At 40.6% G+C, this 22,868-nt stretch overlaps 1 protein-coding gene across 1 annotated transcript; it reads right to left on the bottom strand.

The window, feature by feature from the left end:
- Window positions 1–1,437: 1,437 nt before the first annotated feature.
- On the bottom strand, window positions 1,438–12,835 carry zgpat (zinc finger, CCCH-type with G patch domain). The gene is made up of 6 exons (XM_069883714.1): window positions 12,005–12,835; window positions 9,738–9,871; window positions 5,496–5,648; window positions 3,768–3,899; window positions 2,706–3,126; window positions 1,438–1,707 (listed from the first exon to the last, which is right to left on the bottom strand). The coding sequence occupies exons 1-6, from the start codon at window positions 12,709–12,711 to the stop codon at window positions 1,569–1,571; spliced, it is 1,686 nt and encodes a 561-aa protein (XP_069739815.1). The 5' UTR covers window positions 12,712–12,835; the 3' UTR covers window positions 1,438–1,568.
- Window positions 12,836–22,868: the final 10,033 nt, after the last annotated feature.

Raw genomic sequence — 22,868 nt, 5'->3', positions numbered from 1 at the left:
AGGCTTTTAATATGCTGGCCTTTATAAATCAAAGCATAGAATACACGAGATGGGGAGTGAAGTTGACACTTCAAGGCATTGGTGAGGCCAAATTTTGAGTACTGTGTGCAGTTCTGGTCACCCAATTATAGGAGGGATATCCACAAGGTAGAGAGAGTCCAGAGATTTATGAAAATGTCACCTGGGTTTTAGAATCTAGATTACAAAGAAAGATTGAGAAAATTCTATGGAGCAGAGAAGGCTGAGAGGGGATTTGATATTTTAAGATTATGAGAAAGATAAATAGAATTGATGTGGATAAGCTTTTTCCATTGAAAGTAGGAGAGATTGAAACAAGAGGTCATGAGTTAAGAATTAAAGGGCAAAAGTTTAGAAGTAACATGAGGGGGATCTTTTTTACTCAGAGTGGTGGCTGTATGGAATGAGCTTCCAGAAGTAGTGGTGTCAGGGTCAAATCTGTCATTTAAGGAAAAATTGGATAGGTATATGGATGGGAGGGGAATGGAGGGTTATGGGCAGGGTGCAGGTAGGTGGGGCTAGAAGAGAGTACTTAGTTGGCGTGGACTAGAAGGGCCAAAATGGCCTGTTTCTGTGCTGTAATTGTTATACGGTTATAGTTGTCTGAATGCTGAGTTCCCCTGCTGTAATAACTGTAGATGGTGCTTCAGGTTTTTCACTGAGTGCATTATCCAACAACTCAGAAATAAACATGGTCCACATGATAGTTCCAGTATCTACTCAAGTGAGTGTGGCTGGTGTCTGGTTCCTTAAATGGAAAAATGCTGAATCCTGGGTTTGAATCCAAGAATCACAATTATTCAATTAAGCTGATATTTGAAAGAAAAGTGAAATGAGTTTCCAGTCTATCAACACAGAACACCTTTCTTTCAAAAAGTTTGTTGCTTTGCTATTCCTTGAGTTTGATCAAAAGAATTCAATGCCCACTTGAGTTTAACTCTGTGTTTTTATTTTGTAAAATAACAGGAGAAAACTATTTTATATAAATAAAAGCATAATGCTAGAGAAACTCAGCTGGTCAAACAGTGTGCTTTATATAGATTTTATTAGTGTCTACAGATTTTTGTGTTTTACTTCAGTGTACTTTATATAGCCAAGATAAAGATACATAACCAACGTTTCAGGCTTGAGCCCGTCATCAAGTAAAGGACACTGTTTGATCAGCTGAGTTTCTCCAGCATTGTGTTTTTACTTCAACCACGGGGTCCACAGGCTTTTATGGTTTAGTTCCATTTTATATAAATACCAGTTTACAAGACCAAAACACTATCACTGATCTACGTTTGTAAAAAGTTAGTTAATTGTGATGTCTTGGCATTTGCATCAAATCTCTTCTAAGAATAGAAAAGATTTTCATTATTAGTTCTCTGCAAAACCCTCTAAAATAAGGATCAAATAACACGAAGTCCAAGAACCATATTACACTAATTTCAAAGTATGTATTTTACAGAATAAAATGCTGCAAAAAATCAATACACTGCAAAAGATCAATACACTGCACAGATCAGTACACTGTCAAACAGAACAAAGGACCAGTGAAGGATTTAAAATCAGAATTTGGTCATCATCTTGTGCGTATCAGCTTTCTTTTGTTCACGCTGGGCCCCAGATTCCTGAGTCTTTAGATAGGATAACTGCTTCCTTGCATTAGATAACTTCTCTTCCAGATGAGAAGTTACTGCTTTGTCTCTGTAATGAAGCAGTAAAGAATAGTGAAGTATGCCACTAAGCAATGATGATGTGATATAATTCTTGGTATTCCTTCATCATGGAGTTAAACTTCAACTTTCCTCTACATAAATATAGAAAATTATTTTACTGTTCAATGCCATGTTGAGATTCCATACCAACATCTTTATCACATCTTTATTTATCCCTTTGAAAATATTCATCTCTGCAATAATTTAACAAAAAATCTTAAGAGAACTTCCAGTGTTGACAATAATTTGAATGAAACTCTTTAATGATATGGGTTTTGAAATTAGCGAAGAAAACTGCAGGTAGCCAAAGACTGCAAGGGGTAAAAAAAATTGAAAAGGATCGAAGAAAATATCTGGACCATGTAATTCATTAATTCTATAGCAAATAATAGATTTGGAGATTGAAAGGCAACACAAGGAATTGGGATTCTGTAAATAGATTTGGTTGGGATGGGTGAATTTTGCCAAAGGGTCCGTTTCCCTGCTATGAATCGATAAATGAAGGTCATAATCGTAGTCTGTGCAGAATAAAAAATAGCCCTGCTATTAGAAGGTAACTCTGTATTTTGTCTATAATCTACTTCTAGCTGCCACCTTAACCCATTTAGTTTCATCAGATTATAGAGATTTTCTGTTTGTTCCACTCATCCCTCTGTCACATTCTCTGTAACTGTAAAGTTAATTTCTTTATTTTCAGACTGGAAACATTGGCCCTGTTTCTCTTTTACAGACTCTGCTTTAACTTGTTGATTGCTTCCAGTAGTTTGTTATTATTTTTTTTTAAACTTTCTTTCCAGTTTGCTGTTCAACTAAGTGAAGAGAAAAAAATCTTAGTTTATGCACTGAACACCTAAAAAGGTGAGTGTAGATTTTCAGATGGGAAAAAAGTGGATCTTTTACTCCTTTTATTGTTGAACTCCTAAAGTATAATTTAATAATGATAGCATACACAATATTTAAATTAAGATCAAATTATAAAATAGATACCTTCCAACATTTCTTGCAAGTGCCTCCATAATTTTTGCAATGTCCTTTTCTGTATGGTCTATCTTTTGCATTATTTGAAAAAGCTGGATATTTAGAGTTCTCTTCATATTTTTGCTGGCCCTGTAACATTCTTTGCTATTTTTCTCTCCTTTCCGAAATTCAGTCTGAACTGATGAGCTGCTGGTCTGCCCAGTACTTTGAAGTTTATCATTCAAAAAGTCAAACACTGTTTGCCGAGGTTTTCTCTCTTTAACACCTGAGCCCTTTTGACCTTTCCTCTTGTGTTTCTTTTTATGAAGATGGTTCAGTTTTCCTTCTCTCTTCTTTTGCAAAATTTCAGTGCATTGATCCAGGGACTTCCCTGGTGGTAACACCACTGCATGTACAGGCTCCACTCGACCTTCAGCGTTCTTCCCTAAGCCTAAAAGAAAAACAGCTGCAAACTAGCAATCAAAAAGCAAACTATTACAGGTGCTGGGTATCAGAAATAAAAACACAATGTTGGAAATACTCAGCAGATTAGAGTGGATAAAAGTACAAAACTGATCTTTCTATTTAATAAAGATCAGTGTTGTGAAATGTTAACATTAATTCTCACTCCACAGATGATGCTTGACCTGATGCAGATTTCTAGCATTTTCAGTTTTTATTTGGCAATGAGTTGCACATAATTAATTTCATTTGAAAGGGAATAAAATAGATTAATTAAAAAAAACATAAAAATCACTTTTGCAATCAAAAAAGCACATCTTTTTGTGGTGTGACGACATTTACACTATAGACAGCACTTTTGCACAAAGTCAGGGATAGAAATATTGTAAATATCAAGTAGTTCAATTTCAAAAGCACCATACTGCCTGTGACACAACTTTACCTTTCCTGAATTTACAGAAAATCACGCACTGCATGCCAATGGATTGATTTAAATTAAATTTCATATTTGAAATTACACTTGGGTTTGATCAGTATTTTGTTTGCATCTCAGCAAGACACTTAAAACACACGTTGGCTATTTCTCTATTAGGTGATACTTCGTCAGTAAAAACTAGGATAACTTCTTACCTTTGCCAAATTCATAACCCATCTTAATCATTAGTTTGGATCCCATTCCCCGAGTGTGTGTCTCCCAACCAGCGAATGAAGAGCTAGAAGCTGCAGTCCAATTTTCTATCTCCTCAGAATTTTCATCAAAAACTGGGAAACAAAACAGAAAGGAAAATGCTACAAAGAGAAGAACATTTTGATTTTTAATAGTCTTATTTATTGTTTCAAGATTTGTTCACAACAAATAAAATATCCCACACATTTCACAGGTGAAATTAAATAATCACAGCAGATAACTGACCAAAGAACTTTGTTTTGACACGGTTTAAGAGTAAGGAGATGTTAGGATGTTCTTCAAAGCCTGTTAACAGTGAAAGCACACAGACCAGACTTGTTGAAATAGAAGATCAGTATCTGAATATTCATCTTCAGAGTGCACTGTGGAGGTTAGGGAGAAGAGGGAATTGACAAGGATTTCACGAGAACAATTGCAATGTATCAGAAAAATATTAACTAAATAAAAATTAATTGACCAAAACTCAACATTTGGATTTATTAAATCACAAATTAGTGAAGTTCTTTGTTACAAGCCCTCACTGCTGGAATGATAATTTGGCAAAACAACTTCTCTGTTAATTGAACATGCTTCTTTCAATTAAAGAGAATCTACAGAAAAGAAACTGGCCATTCAGCCCAAAGAGACAATGATTTATATTTAATGAATTTCAGTAAAAATCTTTGACTCTACAAGGGGGAGGCAATCCACACCACCACTTCACTACACTACAGATGGTTCCCAGATATCTTGCTCGCTCAGTGATATAAATGAACTTAATTGCAAAATTCCTCAGAAATAGGTATATTTAACATCGCAAGGGTTAGTATAATGTGTTTATATCATTGCACAACTCCCATACTGACAAGTTTATTTGATCCATAAAAAATATTTATAAGGGTTCAATTCATACAATTTTGAACACAAATTAAGATCTTATTGACTGTGGGCAAGTGTGAACAGTAAAAGCTGATAATCTGACACATTCAGGAAGTTGGTGGTGCCTGTCAGACAGATTTTCTGGCTTATTGGATATTGCTTGTATTAATACCCACACATACTTAATTCACTTTTATTTCGATGTTTGTAGCGGTATAATAAAATTTCCAGTGAATGAGAGGAAATTCAAAGAGGCACAGGAGCCAAGGGGGCTGGTGAGTTTAAAGGGAGTAAAGGAAATAAGTTCCTGATGAGTTTAAAGGGAGCATCAGAATGAGAAACAGGTGCCCAGATATTGAACTACAGTGATACCCCCCAAAAAATTTGCAGACTGGATTATTGGAGTTTTATTTTAACTTGTAATAGAGCTAAATTTATTTCCATAGATTTTAACAACATACAATCCTTGGAGAAAGCAAGTTGAGCTCATATCTGTTCATAAACAAATATCCAAAAAATATCACTGGAACTTGGTCTTGAGCAATCAAAATTAAGATGATCTAAAGATCAAATACCTATGCTCAACTCTGGTACAAGGAAAAATCAAAACATCATTGTTTACAGGATTTGGACCATAACATTATTCTAGGCAAAAAAATCACTTGCAATATTTTTTAAATCAAGCACTACATTATAGGATTTTTTTATTTGATAAAATGCCAACGACTCCCTTAAAGAATCTTATTTACATTAAATAGTGCAATGGACCCAGGTTTCTGAAGAAAATTATTAGCTCTTGTTGCCAGCCTTACCTTTAGCATAACCAAGCTGACCTTCATCCTCGGAGCTAGATGATGAGGAAGAATTGTCAGTCTGATGTACTGGCATAATCCCATCCCCTTCCACTACCATTTCTTTCTGAAGCAAGGAATCAAATTTTACTGTAAAGTAACCGTTATCTATATCTGGAAAAACAAAATTCATATCTATGCATTAGTCAAAATTCAGAAATAACTTTTCTACAGGCCAATGCTTTCTTTCCCTGTCGAGTTATGATTAATTCACTGCATGCTTATTCTTTGTAACCTTGTTCCCAGAATTTCAATCACAGAATGTGGCGTGAGAAAGCAAGGAAGGAAGTTACCAGTTTTTCAACAAAAAACAAAGATCAAGGCAGGTCTTGAGAAAGAAACAGTGCACAAGAATAGCTGAGACTTCAGTAAGTATCATATCTTGACATTTTAAACGTTAAAAGTTTAAAACTTGCCTTCATCCAATGTCTGAAATTTAAAACTTGAGGAAAGACATTGGAGACTCCAGGGTGTCATCTACTGACTAAATCCTTCCAAAGTAATACAATATGGTAAAAATAAACACATCAGCAGGAGCTTTTTCAAGCATTGTGTTAGAGTTCCTGCTTATTGAAAGCAAACATCAGAATACAGTAAAACCCCAATTATCCTGAATTCAAATAACTGGCAGCCTCAAGCAACCAGCAAAAAAAATCTAAATAGGTTAAAAAAAATACAAAATTTTAAAATTGGCCTGTCTTGTCTTTAGTTCACCAATCCATGCCAAATGCAATCTCAAGCAACCAGAAAATTCACTTATCTGGCATCAACTAATCTCCATAGATGCCAAATACCAGAGATTTTTCTGCATATAGCTCAATAAAATTTTATCATAATTTCCAAACTCTTTCTCAATTTAATTGATTGTAATCACAAGATAAAACACATGTAGTAAAATAGTCATACACAGCACTCACTACCAAAAGAACAGAATAATGCTAGCCTAAATTATAGAACTAAAGGGAAGAAATGACCATTTTATTTGCTAAAACAATGTAAAAATCATAACTGATGCTTATACGTTGAAAAACTGACATTTTATGCAGTTTTTCTAAATTAGAAAAGATACTACTTATGAACAGATGCAGTACGCTGGGTGATTTCACATTATTATCTACTATATTGAGTAATTTGGAACTGGAATTATAGAACATAAGGGCAGAAAAATGTTGTTAAAAGATAGGTTCTTTTGTTACACAAACATACACACTGATCTCACTCGCCTGCTCATTCACCATCCCTCTTGGGTTAGCCGAGGTACAATCATGTGTTCACATTCTACTGCACATGAGCACACAATTTTGAGTGTTGCAATGTTCAAGTGCAATTCTGAGAACGTAACTCAAGAGAAGACCCCGTCTGTCCCCGTGAACAAACGATTCAATGCCCAACATTTATTTTTTTGCTGACGATGATACAACATATTACTTGCTTTCTGTAATAGCTGCTCAGTTCCCATATGACCATAATGACCACTGCCAAAAAATACTTTATGTGGTTAGAAACATTTGAGATGTCTTGAGATGGTAATTTATCCAATCATAAACTAAAAAAACTCCATTTGTATATGCTTTTTAAAATAAATTACCACTCTTTGCTCATCGCTGATAAAATCATGTTATACTTTTTCACCACAAAATTTATATTCTTTTTTAAATCTTTTCCAAACTGTAATTGAGGATTTCTTTTGCTTGGAATTGTTCATGAGCTCTATCCTTCATTTCTTTCCTCACTCAAACTTCATTTTCAAGTTTTTTATATTCCTTTCTATTGGTAATAACACTCATATCTACCAGATTGCTTTTCTATGATAGTCTCATTTGCCTGTATTGAGCCAATAATTCCCTAAACCATTCTGATCCAGGTATGCATACAAATGTCTTTTAAATGCAATAAATATACTGTTCTCTGGCATATTGTTCCATACACCCACCACCCTCTGTATGAAAAATTTGACCCTCAATCCCCTTTAAATTTTACCCTGGGGAAAAAAACCTGATATTATTTACTCATGTATGGTGCTCAATTTGATAAACTTTTATAAGCGAGGATATCTTAAATTTTTTTGGAGCAGCGGACCTCGGGCTCCAACGGCAGCAGGGATCTCAAGCTCCCGGGCACGAGCAGGGCCTCGGTGGGGAGGTGTCGGTGATCAGCAGTGACCAGCAATTTTTGGTGAGAATTAAACATAATTTTAATGCTTAAAAAGCCTTGTTGTTTGTTGTTTAAACACTGTTACAAGTGATTTGCTATTGGGCTGTTTTTAAAAAATAGCTGGTTTTCCAAAAAAAAAGTTTATTCGAAATGGGCCCAGTCCCAACCGTTTTGGATAATCGGAGTTGTACTGTAATATAATACAGTAAAATCCCTGTTATTTGGAATTAAAGCAACCGGCAACCTCAAGAAACCAGCAAAATAAAAAAATTGAGGAGAATAAAAGGGAAAAAATACTGAAGTTTGAAATTGGAGTGCATAACCGTTAGTTTGCCAATCACGCAACATGCAGTCTCAAGCAACGAGAAAGTACACTCAACCAGCATCTACTAATCCCCATAGGTTCCAAATATCAGGGACTTTATTGTACATAGTTTCAGAGAAATAATACTAAATCTAAAAGTTCTACTGAAATAGTCAATGTAAGACAGTGTGTTAAGCTTTGAACTATAGCATAGCATAGATTCACAAGAAAGTTGCAGAAACACAAAGAAAAGCTTGAACAAACTTGTCTAATTTAACGACAACACAAAATTAAGGGATTAGTTTGATCTTATGTAAAAATTATAATCGAAAAAAAAATCAAGTAGAGACTCTATTAGATAAATAATTCCTAAACTGAGAATAAGGGGACATAAATTCAAGATTAAATGCTAAGGGCTTAGAGCGAATACAATATTTTTTTCTTCTTAAAACTCAAACATCCATGTCGGATATAGTAGTCAATTACTATATAACATTTGCTTTCTTCTAAACCATGGGCCTCCAAACTTTTTAGACCATTAACCCCCTTCATGGAATCTTGATTCCTCATTGACCCACAGACGTGTACAAATAAATAAGTTGATGTGCAGTTTCCATAGGGCAGCAAGACTGTTATTCTGTATCCCTTCCCCCATGAAATATAGGGACACAAAAAGGAAAAACTGTTTACTGACATTATGGAAATCATGAGAAATGTTCAAAATATTGAATATAATGTTGGAATTCAACATACAAGTGTTCAAACTCTCTGTAATAAGTAGAAATACTATCAGTTCACTGACACCATTCTGATAGCTATGGATGTTGAGTAGGCACTGGCTGCCTCTGGACTAGTTGGTGGTATTGAACTGGAAATGATGTGGCTGGAATACTCAGTCTTGCATTGCCACAACCCAGATTTTCATTACAAACTTGAAAATAAAGCAAAGCCTAAGCTAAAACGTTTTATATTATAGTTAATATGTTTATTGAGTATTTAACAAAAATAGTGTATATTAGTAAAGAAAATCCAAGTCAATTCATCCATGTGGAAACGGGTATTACAACAGTCCATTGTCTTGTGATTCCAACTAATAATAAAATATTATAATTATATTATCATTATGTTTCAGTAAATAAAATAAATAGACAATAAAAACTAATTATATTTAAATCAGAAATGTGTATAAGCAAACTGTATTTTAAGTATTTTTATTCCTTATATAAATGTTAGCTTTCGACCCCAAAAGTTCAATTATTACCCCCCAGAGTTTATCCACCCCTTTTTGACCCCTAGGCATTTATTGACCCCCAGGCATTTATTGACCCCCCCAGGAGTTGATATTGGCCACAATGGAGACCCCTGTTCTAAACATTAAAACAAATTATTTTAAAATAATTTACGATAAAATAAAATACAGTTTTGCTTAAGGACCACAATCCTAATTGAAAACAGACAGGATTCAAAACCACTAAGCTGTACATTAGGTCTGTCTTTTTTTGAAAAGGTATTATGTTAAATTACAGAACACATCTTGCACGTGTCAGTGACAATCCATTAACTAAATATTTTCACAGATAAAGCAATCACTTTCTCAAATTGAACTTATTGCACAAAAAAGGCTTGATCCAAAATACTTCAACATTCATTTTCTGATCTAAATAAAGCACTAATATTCTATACAAATATAACCATAGTCACCATTTTCCAGATTCTAGTTAGAATTTGATGTTTCATATACTCACCTTGAATTTTAGCTGGGTACCAAATCTCATCTTCAAACTTAGCTAAACAGGATGACCCCACCTCAAGTGAACTGAGGTCCAGTTCTTCAAACTCGCGTAGTTCCGACATAGCCACAACTTCTCCATGTGAGTATCTAGTCAGACAATTATTTTTGCACTGTAAATTTCTTTACAAAGTACAGAATTTTCTATGTATTTCATTTAAGTCAACATTCGCCTAAATCCCTATTTTTCCCTTTGCTGACATTATGTGGATTTTGGTTTTTATTTCTTTTCTTACAATTTCTTGTACTGTTTAATTTCTGTATTATTGTAAACCTTAATAAAAATATCTTAAAAGGTAAGGAATTTTCTGTCAGTTTAATCTTCAGCTGTTTATATTTTATGAGACCAACAGCACATTCGGTCAATCATTTCTAATGGCTCTCAGTTCTCAGTCCTTTTGTCATATTAGTTGGTGGAGATGCTATCACACAGCTCTAGTGACCTGGCTGCAACACAGAACTCCTGTGTTGCCTTATAGAAATTTGCAATGTTCACGTCAAGACCACACGAGTTTCCTCCATGTGTCCCAAAGACATGCAGATAGCTAGATTAATTGGTTCCTGCAAATTGACCTGTACAGGAGAGCGATAAAATTTGGAAGAGTTGATGACAAGGAGAAGGGAATAAAATTTGAATCACTGTAGGATTAAATAAAATGGATCTTGATGGTTAGTGCAGACTCAATGGACCAAAGGGCTTGCTTTTGCATTATATGACTCTAGGAACATGATTTTTGTTCAGGGCCTTATGAATTTACGGCTTCTTCTAGTAGACTGTATATGGAATCAATCTCTCTCTCCCTCTCTCTCTGCTCATCAAACCTATGAAGAACATTTATCCTCATTCTTGAAATACAGTTCAACAAATATTCTTTCTTTAAAACATATAGCTCGGTAACAGCCCTACCGATCCCTGAGCCCGTGTTGCACAAATATCCCAATTAACCTACAACACCCATATGTTTGGAGGGTGGGAGGAAACTGGAGTGCCCAAAGGAAACCCACACACACACACACACACACACACACACATAGGGAGAACATATAGACAGCACCAGATTCGAACCCGAGTCACTGGCGCTGTAATAGCGTTGCACTAACTGCTACACTAACTGTATTCAAGTTTGCTTTTTCACTCTGGAGTTTAACTAGTTTCATAATTTATGATTAATGTTCATAATCATCCTCCTCATAACCATATAACCATTTACGGAGCGGGAACAGGCCATGTTGGCCTTTCGAGTCCGCACCGGTTCACTGATTTTGTGCAACCTATTCATTTTTTTCTTTTCTCCCCTGGGCAAATAGATTTTCCTCCCATTCAAATTAGACAAGCTTTTGACCTAAAATTACAGCAAGATTTTTCTTTAATTTTTCCATGCATTTATTGGAAAGTACCCTATACCTCTGGTCAATTGATTTTGAATCACACACAACTAAATCTAAGTTTGCCTACATTAAATTATTTGGGGCCCTCAGCAGGTTAGGCACTATTCTTAAAGGGAGGAACAGAATTAACATTTCAGGACAATTATCTGATTAAATAGTTTCTGGAACATGGAACTGCTTGAACGTGAAGTTTGTTAATCAGAAGGCAAATGGGATCACAGGAGACAGCAGATGCCATAAGCCTGAGCAAAAATCTGCTGGAGAAACTCAGCAGGTTGAGCAGTATCAGTACAAGAATTGTCGATATTTCTTTCATTGCTAAAGGGATCGAATTTAACGTAGGGAGGTTCTGCTGCCAGTGTCCAGATTGCTGGCGAGCCTGCGTCTGGAGTGCTGTGTGCCATTCTTAAGAAGGGAGCTATTGGCTTTGGAGGCTGTGCAGAAAGACTGAGCTGCTCGGTCGGTATAAGGCCGTTTAGAAGGATGAGGAGCTAGCTTGTGCAGAAATGTAGAGTACGAAAAGATACCGCAGGAAGGTTGTTTTGACTTCCAAAACCAGGGGATTTTGCCTCAAGATACAGGGGAGCAGATTTAAGACAGATAGAGATTCTCAATAAAGTCACAAAAAGATTTTTGAATAATAGGGAAGTTCTGAGATTTGGGGGACCAGGCAGGGAAGGGGAGCCGAGTGGACGTTTTGATTTTCCTCCTGTTCTGTGAGCATCTGCATGCCCCCGCAGCCATTTCCCCATTTGATCTGCCCATCAATGTATTCTTTTTTTAAAGAACCGGAAGAACCTTGTCATCAGTCCAGCCTTCGGCTTCCACAGCTACCTGCAGGAGTTCTGGAAGCGGCAGGTCCCACTGAGGTAGAAGGGGCAGGGCTTCATGGCACGCTGGGTCGGGTGGATCCAGAGCACACGGACGGTGGGCTCGGGCGGCCCGTCGCTCTCGGGGCCCACGATCATGGCATTGTGGTACTGCAGCGGCCCCCACGGCGTGCGGTAGGGAGCCCGCACCTTGGTGCCGCTCATCTCCTCCTCCTCCTCCTCCTCCTCCTCGGGCTCCTGGCTGCTCTTCGACGCCTCGCCATCCGCCCCCTGGCCGGCCACAGCGGCGCCCGGCTGAGCGCCTTCCCCGGGCCCCGGCGAAGCGGCGAGGTGGAACTGCTCCAGGAGCTGGCTCTTGCGGACCGAGAGCAGGCTGGACTCGGTGAGGGCGACCAGCTGCTGCAGGTCGCCTCGGAGCTGCAGCAGGTCGGCCTGGGCCTGGGCCTGAGCCTGAGCCTGGGCCTGGGCCTGAGCCTGGGCCTGAGCCTGAGCCTGGGCCTGGGCCTGGGCCTGAGCCTGGGCCTGGGCCTGGGCCTGAGCCTGGGCCTGAGCCTGGGCCTGGGCCTGAGCCTGGGCCTGGGCCTGGGCCTGGGCCTGGGCCTGGGCCTGGGCCTGGGCCTCCTTGTCGGCCGCCAGCGCCGCCTCCACTTGCCGCAGCTGCGCCTTGTAGAGCTCGATGGCCGCCTCCAGACTCTCTTCGTTCATGGCCATCGCGTCGAGCCTCAGAGGGTCAGCTGCCCTACAACCTCCCGCAGCCGCTTCTCGGCCCCATTCCTCCCGTGACGGCAGCCGAGCCTGGACGGAGAAGATGGCCCCCAATGAATCCGCCTGCACTCGCACTCCCACTGCAGCGACACTCAGCGTCGTGGATGAGGTAGGTCCGCCAAAACCCTGCAGCGTCTGGATTTGGGGTGCAATCTGCCAGATGTTTGGCCTGAGAAAGGGGGTCGACTTTTACATGAGAATGTACTCTAGGCTTTGAATAAAAAAATCAATGACTGAGCCTGCACTGTCCTCCTGCATGAAGAGTTCGAAAGATTCACCGCTTTTGGCTGAAAACGATTCTCCTTGTTTTACGCTTTGTGAGAAACACACACAACTAAATCTAAGTTTGCCTTAGACTGTGAGAAACAGAAGTACCTTCACAGAATTTGCTCGAGACAAAAATTGAGAGCAAAGAACCTTTATTATACTATTACAACAATGCAAAGTTGGGGGCTTCCCCTTACCCTGGGAATACACACAGATACTGAGGCTGGCCCAACTTTTATACAGTTCATTTCAGTACAGAGATACCTTCCCCCTAACATTCTTCTGCCTCCTGGATTGGTTTAGCATTGGGTAATTCTGCCCACGTGGATTCTAACTTCTTCTCAGTTTATGTGCCTTCCTGCAAACTTGTTAGCCAGGAAATACCATGTCTTTGTTCTTTACTCATTAATCAATCCCCAAGACTTGCTAAAGCTACCTACTTGCTATCCTGTTTTGAAGATCCTTATTTTATTATACTTTTATAACCTTTCCTCCCATTCCAGCATCCCTTCACCCTGATTTAACCCATAATACTTCATTTCTAATGAGCACTTGCTTGACTCCTCACATTCCAGCATCCCTTCACCTTAAGTTAACCCATAATCTTTGGCTTGGCTTCACGGACGAAGATTTATGGAGGGGGTAAATGTCCACGTCAGCTGCAGGCTAGTTTGTGGCTGACAAGTCCGATGCGGGACAGGCAGAGGTTGCAGGGGAAAATTGGTTGGTTGGGGTTGGGTGTTGGGTTTTTCCTCCTTTGTCTTTTGTCAGTGAGGTGGGCTCTGCGGTCTTCTTCAAAGGAGGTTGCTGCCCGCCAAACTGTGAGGCGCCAAGATGCACGGTTTGAGGCGATATCAGCCCACTGGCGGTGGTCAATGGGGCAGGCAACAAGAGATTTCTTTAGGCAGTCCTTGTACCTTTTCTTTGGTGCACCTCTGTCACGGTGGCAGTGGAGAGCTCGCCATATAACACGATCTTGGGAAGGCGATGGTCCTCCATTCTGGAGACGTGACCCACCCATAATACTTCATTTTTAATTAGCATTTGCTTGACTCCTCACATTCCAGTATCCCTTACACCTTAGCCAGTATCTCCCCACCAAACTCCCATTCTTCTCATCCTTAGAACTCACATGAGCTTTTATTAGCCTGAGTACACCGGCATCTAGTTCCTTTGAACATTAGCAATTCCAATATTCAGGCTTTCATTCTTCCTACCATCTCTTCCATGTTGTATTCTATTTCCCATTTTGTAGCCTTTCACTTTCCTTTTTTTGTAAACTTTATTTATTTGAAAGATCATTCGTAGTAACTCAACATACATTCCATAAAGACAATTTTATATAAGTATATAGCATATAACCATTACAGTACAGAAACAGGCCATATCGGCCCTTCTAGTCTGCACCGATTTAAGAGAACTCCATTAGTTCCAACGACCTGCTCCCTGCCCATAACCCTCCAATCCCCTCACATCCATGCACTCATCCAATCTCCTCTTCAATGACAGGATTCACCCTGCTGCAACGACCTTTTGAGGAGGGTCATTCCACTCAGCCACCACTCTCTGAGTGAAAAAGCTTCCTCTCAGGTTACTTCTAAACTTTTGCCCCCAACCCTTAACTTATGACCCCTGGTTCCAATCTCACCTACCCTCAAGGGGAAGAGCCTATTCACATCCACTCTATCGATCCCCCCTCATAATTTAAAATACCTCATTTAAATCCCCCCTCAACCTTCTACGCTCCAATGAATAAAGACCCAGTCTACTCAATCTTTCTTTGTATTCTAGATACTGCAATCCAGGCAACATTTTAGTAAATCTTCTCTGCACCCTCTCTACCTTATTGATATCCTTCCTATAATTATATTAAAAAAAACAATAAAGTAAAACAGAAAAAAAAGTCCCCTTCCACCCCATCAGCCACCCCTCTTAAGGAGAGCCAAAAATATATAAACAGAAACTAAAAACATATAATAAATCAAAATACATCTAAATGCATATATTCCAAATATGGTAACCACTTATTAACAAAAAAAGAATAATTATCATGCAAATCATATGTAATTTTTTCCATAATAATACAAGCTTTCAATACATTCTGCCATCGCATTATATTAATCACTGTTATCTTTCCATGTACTTGCTACACATTTTTGAACTACAGACAATGCTAAGCATACAAATGCAATTTGAAATTTATCCGACCCTAATCCCTTTAAAGGAATTATATAACCCATTAAATAGATGGATCTAGTGGTAATAGAATTCCTCTCCAACTCTGCTAGATGTGTCCTCTAACTGTGCCACCAATGAACAATGTAAAATTTTATTATAATTACTCTTTCTTCTGGCCCTCTTTTACAGAAATATTGATTAACCCTTTTCTTATTACAAAGTATTAAATCAAAAATAGTCAGATTTTTCCATTGGTTCCTCAACATTCTGATGGAGAAATTGATCTCAATTGCATTTCAGGAATTCATCTTAGTCTACCTTTAAGTGCAACTTAGATATTCCTCAGTATTACTATATTAGCATTATTACATGGATCTCTATCCCACTTAGCACTACCTAGAAGCACTGAATGTGTACTTGGTCTTCCATTCAAACACTTACAGCTACGTAAATCATGCCTGTTTCATGCTGCTGTGCAAGATGCCATGGTGTCAAGTATCTGGCAATAAATCCCTGTTCTCTCTGTTGCTACATGCTGCTGTTTTGGAATATGCCACTCATCGCCAACTCCCACAGAAATTCTGCCTGTGAGGGCTGGAGATTATGTCAGGGCCAGTGTTGCAGCAATTAATTCTGCAACATGGAGCTCAGCTTTCCATCCCGCATGATGAAGGTGGGCCTTTGCTAAAGAGGCACGACCACTCAGATCTTGTCGCTCTCATTGGCTCCTGTGAGATGTGATGGAAGTCTGCCTTTCTCTTTAGTAAAATACAAAAGTCTGCAGACACCATGATTGAAGTAAAAACACAATGCTGGAGAAATTCGACACAACAAGTCACACAGTGTACTTTAAAACAAGTTTATTGTCATTTGTCAACTCCAACCCGACGAAACAACGTTCTCTAGTCCTTGCAGACATAAAACACATACAGACAATACATATGCAGGACAAGTATTCATCTATACATATAAATAAATGAATATTGTTTAATGAATACGAGTCCAGCATTGTGTTTTAACTCTCTCTCTCTCTTTATTTGACCACAGTTCTTTCCAACTCAGAGATTTCTCTATGGTAACAAGCTCAGCAGTAGTGACTGGCAATAAACATACTTCTCAGTGTTAGGGTATGGACAGGTTGTCAGACGCTAGAAACAGTCACATTCATGTGCTGCCCTTGTCAGTGCTGAGCAACCACACTACACATTCTAACCTCCCTGAGAGCAGCCATTGCTGAGAAGTGGGAAGGTTTCATTGGTGAAGGATCCCAACAGAGGGCAGCAAGTGGCACCAGATTAAATGCAGCAGTGATTTCGGCACTGTTCGCTCCAAGTTCAAGGCATAACTGGTAACAAATTTCTCTCTGTAGATAATGCTATAATGACCCTTGATTCTCTGGGCATTTTTATTTCAGGAAATTAATCCTAAATATTTGCTGAGGGAACTGTGTAATTTTCTCTAAGGCACCACATCAAAACAACTACACTTCAGGGGTTTTGGAACCAGGAGTCCAGGAAGTGTATGAAACACAAAGGTCTGCATGTGGTGTGATTGTCGTAAAAACTCAGTCAGTCTTGCAGATCCATAAGAAGTGAAGATATATTACTGACATTTTGGACCTGAGCCTTTCTTCAAGGTATAAGCAAAAATAGGTAAAGGTTGTCACGTAATATTTTTGTCTACCATAAGGCAACCAGAGTTGTTTGTCACTTTGTCCAGCACCCCTCACAGAGACCTACAGCACCTGGTGGTCTCTAGACCACTAGGTGGTCTCCCCTCCAAGTACTGACCAGTCCTGAGCCTGCTTAGCTTCTGAGATCAGATAATCTCAGTAGTATTCAGGTTATTAGGCGTCTGAATTAAAGACTGGTGAAAGGGGAAAGAGTGGGACAACAAAAGTTGTCAAATTGGAAAGGTAAGAATTGTTTCTGGCTTTGTGAAAGGAGACAGAGAAAGGGGGAGCAAAACAGAAAACTATAGGAAAGAAGACAGGGTAAAGAAGATGGGGGGGGTGGAAAATTGGAGAATCAATGTTAATGCTATCCAGTTGGAGGGTGTCCAGACAGAAGGTGTTGTTCCTCTAATTTGCATGACAAGCGTGTCAGCAAGGGAATCGGACAGAGAATTGAAATGGGTGGCAACCGAGAGATAAACACTATTGCAGTGGACAGAGCCAAGGTGCTCAATGAAGCAATTTCCCAGTCTCTCCAATATGGAGAGGACCACAAAGGGAGCAGCAGGTGCAGATGACCCCTGCAGATACACAGTGAAGTGTTGCTTCACTTGAAAGGACAGTTTGAGGTCCCGAATGGTGGTGAGGGAGGAAGTGTAGGTGGAAGTCGAGTATCTCCTGTGGCCAAGAAGTGCGACCAGAATGACCAGAGCTTGGGTTCACTGCTGGACTGGACAGGAGGCTGTACGACGAGATGTTACAGGGTGCAGGAGCAAGTGACAGGATCGACAAACATGCGATTTCTCTGAAAGAATTCTCTTTTGTTATCTCTTTCTCATCTTCATAGTGCTGTTGGACTATAGCACCTCTTTGTATGCCTTTACAGACTAACATAGAAAAACAAATTTACTGTATTTTGTGTGCTGGTCAGTCTTGAATCTTACTAATGTGAAGTCTACAAACAATTTCCACCAACTTTCAAATCAGCTCCATCAAAACAATTATGTGTTGAGCTGGCACTCTTTCTCACACATGTTATTATTGCTCTTTTTTTGTCCTTTTTAATTAAATACATGGAATATTTAGTTCCAAAATTTTTTTCATACTATGACTACATTTGTTGTGTTCGTTTCTCCCGTCAACTTTAATTTTCCGACTCGATTTTCACACCCGCTCAGCTTTGTTCTTCCTATGTCCTGACTCTCTTCTCAGGATACAATCCCTTTGCTAAACAATCCTCTGCAAGACATTGGTCTGGGCACGATGTAGTGTAACCCATTTGACCTGGACAAATCCCACCCCCTCAGAAATGTTGCACGTGTCAGAATCAGAATTTCTTATCATGAACATGATGAAATCTGTGGTTCTGTGGCGGCATCACAGTATCTCAAACATGTAAACCCTTCCCTCTTGTACCACCTCTCTGGCCACACACTCATTTACTTCCTCCTACTTCTGTGACATGTCATTGGAAGTAATCCTGAGACTACTACCTTTGAGGTCCTCCCTTTAAACCAGTTTCCCATCTGAATAAAAGCCGTTTCCAAGATCTTACTCCTCCTTCTAACTTGGTTGCTGGTCCAGTGAGCACTTCAACCTCCCTGGATAGGATGCCCTGCAGCCGTTCAGTGAAATCCCTGACCCTAGCACCAATGGAAACAACATCCCTCAGTGAAATCCCTGACCCTAGCACCAATGGAAACAACATCCCTCAGTGAAATCCCTGACCCTAGCACCAATGGAAACAACATCCCTCAGTGAAATCCCTGACCCTAGCACCAATGGAAACAACATCCCTCAGTGAAATCCCTGACCCTAGCACCAATGGAAACAACATCCCTCAGTGAAATCCCTGACCCTAACACCAATGGAAACAACATCCCTCAGTGAAATCCCTGACCCTAACACCAATGGAAACAACATCCCTCAGTGAAATCCCTGACCCTAGCACCAATGGAAACAACATCCCTCAGTGAAATCCCTGACCCTAACACCAATGGAAACAACATCCCTCAGTGAAATCCCTGACCCTAACACCAATGGAAACAACATCCCTCAGTGAAATCCCTGACCCTAACACCAATGGAAACAACATCCCTCAGTGAAATCCCTGACCCTAACACCAATGGAAACAACATCCCTCAGTGAAATCCCTGACCCTAACACCAATGGAAACAACATCCCTCAGTGAAATCCCTGACCCTAACACCAATGGAAACAACATCCCTCAGTGAAATCCCTGACCCTAGCACCAATGGAAACAACATCCCTCAGTGAAATCCCTGACCCTAACACCAATGGAAACAACATCCCTCAGTGAAATCCCTGACCCTAACACCAATGGAAACAACATCCCTCAGTGAAATCCCTGACCCTAACACCAATGGAAACAACATCCCTCAGTGAAATCCCTGACCCTAACACCAATGGAAACAACATCCCTCAGTGAAATCCCTGACCCTAACACCAATGGAAACAACATCCCTCAGTGAAATCCCTGACCCTAACACCAATGGAAACAACATCCCTCAGTGAAATCCCTGACCCTAGCACCAATGGAAACAACATCCCTCAGTGAAATCCCTGACCCTAACACCAATGGAAACAACATCCCTCAGTGAAATCCCTGACCCTAACACCAATGGAAACAACATCCCTCAGTGAAATCCCTGACCCTAACACCAATGGAAACAACATCCCTCAGTGAAATCCCTGACCCTAACACCAATGGAAACAACATCCCTCAGTGAAATCCCTGACCCTAGCACCAATGGAAACAACATCCCTCAGTGAAATCCCTGACCCTAGCACCAATGGAAACAACATCCCTCAGTGAAATCCCTGACCCTAGCACCAATGGAAACAACATCCCTCAGTGAAATCCCTGACCCTAGCACCAATGGAAACAACATCCCTCAGTGAAATCCCTGACCCTAACACCAATGGAAACAACATCCCTCAGTGAAATCCCTGACCCTAGCACCAATCGAAACAACATCCCTCAGTGAAATCCCTGACCCTAACACCAATGGAAACAACATCCCTCAGTGAAATCCCTGACCCTAACACCAATGGAAACAACATCCCTCAGTGAAATCCCTGACCCTAACACCAATGGAAACAACATCCCTCAGTGAAATCCCTGACCCTAAAACCAATGGAAACAACATCCCTCAGTGAAATCCCTGACCCTAGCACCAATGGAAACAACATCCCTCAGTGAAATCCCTGACCCTAACACCAATGGAAACAACATCCCTCAGTGAAATCCCTGACCCTAACACCAATGGAAACAACATCCCTCAGTGAAATCCCTGACCCTAACACCAATGGAAACAACATCCCTCAGTGAAATCCCTGACCCTAACACCAATGGAAACAACATCCCTCAGTGAAATCCCTGACCCTAACACCAATGGAAACAACATCCCTCAGTGAAATCCCTGACCCTAACACCAATGGAAACAACATCCCTCAGTGAAATCCCTGACCCTAACACCAATGGAAACAACATCCCTCAGTGAAATCCCTGACCCTAGCACCAATGGAAACAACATCCCTCAGTGAAATCCCTGACCCTAGCACCAATGGAAACAACATCCCTCAGTGAAATCCCTGACCCTAGCAACAATGGAAACAACATCCCTCAGTGAAATCCCTGACCCTAGCACCAATGGAAACAACATCCCTCAGTGAAATCCCTGACCCTAACACCAATGGAAACAACATCCCTCAGTGAAATCCCTGACCCTAACACCAATGGAAACAACATCCCTCAGTGAAATCCCTGACCCTAACACCAATGGAAACAACATCCCTCAGTGAAATCCCTGACCCTAGCACCAATGGAAACAACATCCCTCAGTGAAATCCCTGACCCTAGCACCAATGGAAACAACATCCCTCAGTGAAATCCCTGACCCTAGCACCAATGGAAACAACATCCCTCAGTGAAATCCCTGACCCTAGCACCAATGGAAACAACATCCCTCAGTGAAATCCCTGACCCTAACACCAATGGAAACAACATCCCTCAGTGAAATCCCTGACCCTAGCACCAATGGAAACAACATCCCTCAGTGAAATCCCTGACCCTAGCACCAATGGAAACAACATCCCTCAGTGAAATCCCTGACCCTAACACCAATGGAAACAACATCCCTCAGTGAAATCCCTGACCCTAACACCAATGGAAACAACATCCCTCAGTGAAATCCCTGACCCTAACACCAATGGAAACAACATCCCTCAGTGAAATCCCTGACCCTAACACCAATGGAAACAACATCCCTCAGTGAAATCCCTGACCCTAGCACCAATGGAAACAACATCCCTCAGTGAAATCCCTGACCCTAGCACCAATGGAAACAACATCCCTCAGTGAAATCCCTGACCCTAACACCAATGGAAACAACATCCCTCAGTGAAATCCCTGACCCTAACACCAATGGAAACAACATCCCTCAGTGAAATCCCTGACCCTAACACCAATGGAAACAACATCCCTCAGTGAAATCCCTGACCCTAGCACCAATGGAAACAACATCCCTCAGTGAAATCCCTGACCCTAGCACCAATGGAAACAACATCCCTCAGTGAAATCCCTGACCCTAGCACCAATGGAAACAACATCCCTCAGTGAAATCCCTGACCCTAACACCAATGGAAACAACATCCCTCAGTGAAATCCCTGACCCTAACACCAATGGAAACAACATCCCTCAGTGAAATCCCTGACCCTAACACCAATGGAAACAACATCCCTCAGTGAAATCCCTGACCCTAACACCAATGGAAACAACATCCCTCAGTGAAATCCCTGACCCTAACACCAATGGAAACAACATCCCTCAGTGAAATCCATGACCCTAACACCAATGGAAACAACATCCCTCAGTGAAATCCCTGACCCTAACACCAATGGAAACAACATCCCTCAGTGAAATCCCTGACCCTAACACCAATGGAAACAACATCCCTCAGTGAAATCCCTGACCCTAACACCAATGGAAACAACATCCCTCAGTGAAATCCATGACCCTAACACCAATGGAAACAACATCCCTCAGTGAAATCCCTGACCCTAACACCAATGGAAACAACATCCCTCAGTGAAATCCCTGACCCTAACACCAATGGAAACAACATCCCTCAGTGAAATCCCTGACCCTAACACCAATGGAAACAACATCCCTCAGTGAAATCCATGACCCTAACACCAATGGAAACAACATCCCTCAGTGAAATCCCTGACCCTAACACCAATGGAAACAACATCCCTCAGTGAAATCCATGACCCTAACACCAATGGAAACAACATCCCTCAGTGAAATCCCTGACCCTAACACCAATGGAAACAACATCCCTCAGTGAAATCCCTGACCCTAACACCAATGGAAACAACATCCCTCAGTGAAATCCCTGACCCTAACACCAATGGAAACAACATCCCTCAGTGAAATCCATGACCCTAACACCAATGGAAACAACATCCCTCAGTGAAATCCCTGACCCTAACACCAATGGAAACAACATCCCTCAGTGAAATCCATGACCCTAACACCAATGGAAACAACATCCCTCAGTGAAATCCCTGACCCTAGCACCAATGGAAACAACATCCCTCAGTGAAATCCCTGACCCTAACACCAATGGAAACAACATCCCTCAGTGAAATCCCTGACCCTAACACCAATGGAAACAACATCCCTCAGTGAAATCCCTGACCCTAACACCAATGGAAACAACATCCCTCAGTGAAATCCCTGACCCTAGCACCAATGGAAACAACATCCCTCAGTGAAATCCCTGACCCTAACACCAATGGAAACAACATCCCATATGGGTGCCACAGAAATGCCCGTTTGTTCCTCCAGCCATGAGTGCTTTTGAAGGCCTCTGTCCAGCTGAGTCAATATTATTCCGTGCTCCCTGCTACTTGGTTCCCGTTTCCAAGAGGGAAAGTCGTGAACAAAAAGGTCTGAGG

The sequence above is a fragment of the Narcine bancroftii genome, chromosome 6, assembly GCF_036971445.1.
Source record: "Narcine bancroftii isolate sNarBan1 chromosome 6, sNarBan1.hap1, whole genome shotgun sequence".
Taxonomy (NCBI): Eukaryota; Metazoa; Chordata; class Chondrichthyes; order Torpediniformes; family Narcinidae; genus Narcine; species Narcine bancroftii.
This window is presented reverse-complemented; position numbering and strand designations above follow the sequence as displayed.